Source organism: Aptenodytes forsteri, unplaced genomic scaffold (assembly GCF_000699145.1).
Source record: "Aptenodytes forsteri isolate BGI_AS27 unplaced genomic scaffold, ASM69914v1 Scaffold166, whole genome shotgun sequence".
Taxonomy (NCBI): Eukaryota; Metazoa; Chordata; class Aves; order Sphenisciformes; family Spheniscidae; genus Aptenodytes; species Aptenodytes forsteri.
Genome location: NW_008796110.1, coordinates 6,571,732 through 6,576,901, shown reverse-complemented (window position 1 = coordinate 6,576,901; position 5,170 = coordinate 6,571,732). Strand labels below are relative to the sequence as shown.

Sequence of the window (5,170 nt, the reverse complement as noted above, 5' to 3'; positions counted from 1 at the left end):
CCACCAACCCCAAACAGACCTTTCTGAGAATTGTTCTGAATACATAAGAAAATATTTCAGGTTTGCACATTGAGAATCTTGCATTCCAGGATTTCTGGTATTTAAGTATACTTATCCCTTTATGAGGATGGACACCCTAAATCACATATGAAGGAGTTTATACAACTTCCACACTGTAACAAGTCAATAATTCTGTGAGCATGCCTTCTCCCAGCAGGCAAAATATAAAAAGAGTTTAAAATCATTTTACTAGAGTTTAAAGCCATCATCCCTACCATGAAGTTGTGTAGAATTGTGTTATCCTCTGCCCAATTCCTCCCCCCGCAACACACAGACAGCAACAACCAGTCTTTGAAGTAAGCAGTTCACATATACATCCAAACATTGTATGTACAGCCAATGCCCCGCAACTGGCGGGGGGAAGAGACAGTGTGTGAATGACCTGCAGTGATGAAATCTTTTTATTTAGGCATTCAAAGTGCCCAGTTTGCAAAGTTTTTTGGAGTCGTCAGGTAACTCAAGACTTTTGGTTCTGCTAAAGGTGCAAGGAAAGGACATTTTTTCCCAGGATCAAAGAAAGGGCTATTCAGCATCCAGACAGTAACTTGAAAGCCCCTGAACCAGAAAAGGACCTAATCCAGGAGCTGAAGAAAGTAAATTCCGACAGGTATGTGCATTCCCTTGTATAGTCCAGGGCTCTGGAGCCAGGACAATTGTCTAATTAGGATGGCAGACAGCAATGACTGAAGCTACAGTCACTACCTAAGGATGACAAAAGGATGACAACAGCAAGGATGGTAAGTTATACTCACCGACCCTGCATGGTGGGGCACAATTGATACCCAGTACCAGATGATGCATTAGGAGCAACTGAGAGAACAGGGGCTTGAGAAGACAACTGGCAAAGCCTGTGATGAAAATGATGCAGGCAAACGGCAGGAAGGAGACATCCAGCTCAAAGAACTATGATGGAGTAAACACAGGTATCAGTGTACCTCTTGGCTATCACTAGATGAAAAAAACCGAACTCAGTAGGGGGTAGGTATGTGTGTGTGTGGAAACGGATAAGCTATATTTGTAAGAATAGGCGTTTAACAGCCAAACATCTGGTATACTCCAGGGGACTGTTTCCTGATTACTAATTACCAGAAATGCTCAAAGTTATGAAACATCAGAACTATCTATTGTTAATATAAAAATCCTTGAGCTTGACAGAAATGCCTGTTCACACAAACAGATCAGTTGCTCATCTGATGCAGAGAAAACCAGCAGAGTTCAGAAAAAGACTACTGAAACATTGTGAAATCCTGGAAGCCCAAGAATTGCCTAATACAGAATTATATTTGCATAGCTAGACATCTGGCTGCCACAAAGTATTTTAAGTGGGCTTCAGGATTTCAGTGTCTTATTTTAAAAAAGTTATCAAGATTACCCAGGCACTGGTAGAATGTCTTCTAGCCACTGTCAGGTTTCAACAGCACCAAATCCATTTGGATAACTACTGCATAGTGTTAGTTTATTTCCTTATACCAGAAAAAGCCTGGGAAACTTCCTAAATAACCTAAACTTATTAAAAAAAGAGAGAGATCTGTTCTTACACTGAGGTCATTAAGTACAGACTCTATCTAGGAGTACGAATCTTTGTGAAGAGTACTAGAAGACCAAGCTATTTAAAGAACGTCACCTTCATGGCAAGTATACAGGGACTCAAAAGATGATCCCCAAGGAGCAGACAGATCCCATAGGAGACCTGGTTCATAGATGGGGAGATAGGCCCAGAACAATGCCTTCAGGAACCTCTGAGCAGTAAGATGCAAGAACAGAGAGGACAGCATAGATAATTGATTTTACCATGCAAAGCCTTCACCCCTCTGCTCCAAGAAGTATCTCTAAGACGACTGTGGTTGAAGGACCAGAGAATAAAAATCTGACTGACATATACATTCAACTAGCAACAGAACCTGGTGAGGCTTTGTCCGAACTGAGGTATTCTGTCTGAGACTGAGACTACCTCAGTGTGAACTGCTACCTAGCGAACTGCCATCAGCCTAATGATACAAAACTATGGCATTTCAAATTCAGCATGACCTGGCTGAGCAGGGACACAAAGAATCAATCTGACCAACCAGAACAGACTATGGGCACTGGAAGTTGTTTTCTCAAGACCATGCAGCTCAAGGAGGCAAGTGGATGGTTTGTGAAGGACTTCTTAGCCAACATGTTTTGGGACAAAACCGTACCAGAGGTCTTCGAAGTTGCTGAAGCAGGAGCTGATTTCAGTCACAGGACACCTGCAAGCTTCAGGGTCAGGGGCATACTATGCAAAATTCTAGAGCTTAACTGGTGTTCATACTTAATTTTGACTCTCATATATGCAGAAAAAAAGAAAAGGGCATAGCTCTTCCTGGTGGCACGAAGCTGAAAACAGGTATTCAGTGAAAGCATGAAAAATTTAACATCAAATGAAGGTAATCACACAACAAGGAGTATTTAACAGGGGAGCATACAAATTTAACAGAGCTGAAATGAACTGAAGTGACATTGGACCTTGGCTCTACTATGCTTTACACAAAGTGTAAGGAAGGAAAGATCTAGAGCACGCTCTTTGTTTATAGTGCAAAGGAACTTTGCAATCTTGAAAAATTAGTAATACGTTAATATACTTACTGTGGACTCTTGGTAGCACTCCAAACAATACACAATATATATCAGTACAACTTAATCACTGATATGAACAAATACAATCTCTAAGGAATGTTTATAAGCTAAAATTACACTATGACTGTATTTACCCAACTCTGTGGTCAGGGACAGCTGTCAGAAATTTGTAGATAGCCTCTTGCTTAATCGTTTCATGGTATTTCCCTTGCAAGTGACTTGCAGCCAAAGAGAGTAAACTATAAATCTGAAGGAGCCAAAATGAATTAATTATTATTCAATCTCAAAATGCATAAAGAAATACACAGGAGTAAGACTACAAAGAGTTCTACCATAAATTACTACTTACAGGGAACATGAAACATCTGCCACCACTTTCTAAACATACAACTACAATGAGGAGTTAAGACTAAGCCCACAGAGTTTATCAAGAGCATTTCTGAATTAACCAAATTCCAGCACAATGATGAACTGACGCAGAGCAAAACAGTATATATAACATAGTCTAAAAAAGTTAGCATCTGTCACTACAGAAGCAGCAATACACCAACATACTCGTTTTTGTGGTTTGTAGACAAGAGTTTTACACACTCGAGGGAATTAGTTGTCTAAAGAACACAAGGCATACGACTATTTTAATGTCTCGATTTCCAGTGCATGTATGGACCCAACATTTAGCAATTTACAACTGACAATCTAAGTTAACTACATCTGACAGACAGGGATTCTTTCAACTGGTTAAAGAAGCAAGCCTTCTGCCAGATATCACTATGCATCAGTGATGGATTCCAGAAACTGAATTGCCCGTCTGAGTTTTGAGATAGTTACCAGAAAATTCAGCAAAACAAGTAGAACCTTAATAAACCTAAAGGAATGGTGAAATCACTTTCCTGAAATTCAGGTGACTAGCCAGTTTTATATACATATACACATATACGTATGTGTGGTGGGTTGATCCTGGCTGGCAAATAAGCCCCTACCCAGTTGCTCGCTCACCCTCCCCCAGAAGGATGGGGGATAATCAGAAGGGTAAAAGTGAGAAAAAATTCATGGGTTGAGATACATACAGTTTAATAAGTGAAGGGAAAAAAACACCCCAAAACTTAAGTGATGCAAAGGCAGCTACTCACCACCACTTACCACCACTCACCACCTCCCACCAGCAGACCAGTAAATGCCCAGCCAGTCTCCAAGCAATGGCCACTTCGGAAAAATGTCTCCCCACAATTTTATTGCTGAGCATTAAGTTATATGGTATGGAGTATCCCTTGGGTCAGTTGGGGTCAGCTGTCCTGGCTGTGCCCCCTTCCCAACCTCTTGCTCACTACCAGCCTCCTTGCTGGGCATGGGGGGCAGAGTGAGAAACAGAGAAGGCCTTGATGCTGCACAAGTACTGCTCAGCAATAGCTAAAATACTGGTGTGTTATCAACACTCTTTTGGTCACAAACCTAAAATGCAGCCCCATACATGCTGTTAGGAAGAAAAATAACTCCACCCAGTACAACATGTAAGAAAAGTATCTCCCCTCCCAGATACAGTTTCTGCAGACATAGTCTATATGACAGCCCCTCGGGTTGTCACCAGCCTGAAGAGCAGACCCCCAAGCAGGAAGAAGCTCATGACCGTGAAATATCTCAATACCATCTGCAATACTTTGCAGTAACTGTGTGAAAGTTAGTGCTTCACAGGTCAAGAGGCAAGACCCACCTCTCAAGTATGAGGAGCCTGTATTCCCTCCACGTCAGAGAAAGTCGTGTTATAAGATTATATGGCCGTAGCCTGCTGAAAAAGTCATTTATCAAAGGCAGAAAGCATTTGTAGCCCCTTTCAGTAACCTGAGCTAACAGATCACTGAGCCTCAGACACTGATCTTGCTAGCCTACACTGACAGCTTTGTGCATAGTTATCATTTTTCCTCCTGCCTAGCCCTGGAGTTGGGGAGGGGAGGGAGGGAGGAAAACTGTAAAGTGAATTACAATTCACTAGAGTGAATTATACATTTTTGAAGAGCCACTGCAAAAAGCCACATCACTGGCAAGAGCAACTCAAAGCAAAATACACAGAAATCTGGTCTGATTGATCCACTGCATCATCTGGTAACAGCAGTAAACAGATTTATTTTAGGAGAATATATGTTGTCTTCAGCAGCTCTCTCTCTACATTGATAATTAGTGGCTGGTTTTCCAATGATCTCATGACCAATTTACATTATTTCACACCTTCTTCCCTCCCGAGAATGGATTTTGAAGATGGCCAGTACCAACTCCCCCCCTTTTTAGCTTTAGCTTTTTCCCTTCCAAATTCAATCAAAAACTATGCACTGCAAATTAGTTTGATATCCAGAGTCTCTCACATACTTTGGCAGACAGGAAAAAACCAACACATTATTTTTCTACTTCTCATATCAACATTATTAACATGAATATTTCCTTGTTCTGTATTCTAAATCTGAAGTCAAGGATTCTCGGGGGGAGGGGGGGGGGGGGGGTTCCCAAAACACCCCTATATAGT

General features: G+C 41.4%; 1 protein-coding gene across 1 annotated transcript in view; it reads right to left on the bottom strand.

Annotated features, from left to right (window-relative positions):
* ASZ1 (ankyrin repeat, SAM and basic leucine zipper domain containing 1) overlaps window positions 1-5,170 on the bottom strand; it is a 42,818-nt gene that overhangs the window by 15,469 nt on the left and 22,179 nt on the right. The window contains exon 7 of the mRNA XM_019474043.1: window positions 2,793-2,905. Coding sequence (XP_019329588.1) covers window positions 2,793-2,905 — 113 coding nt within the window. The remainder of the gene's footprint in view (window positions 1-2,792; window positions 2,906-5,170) is intronic.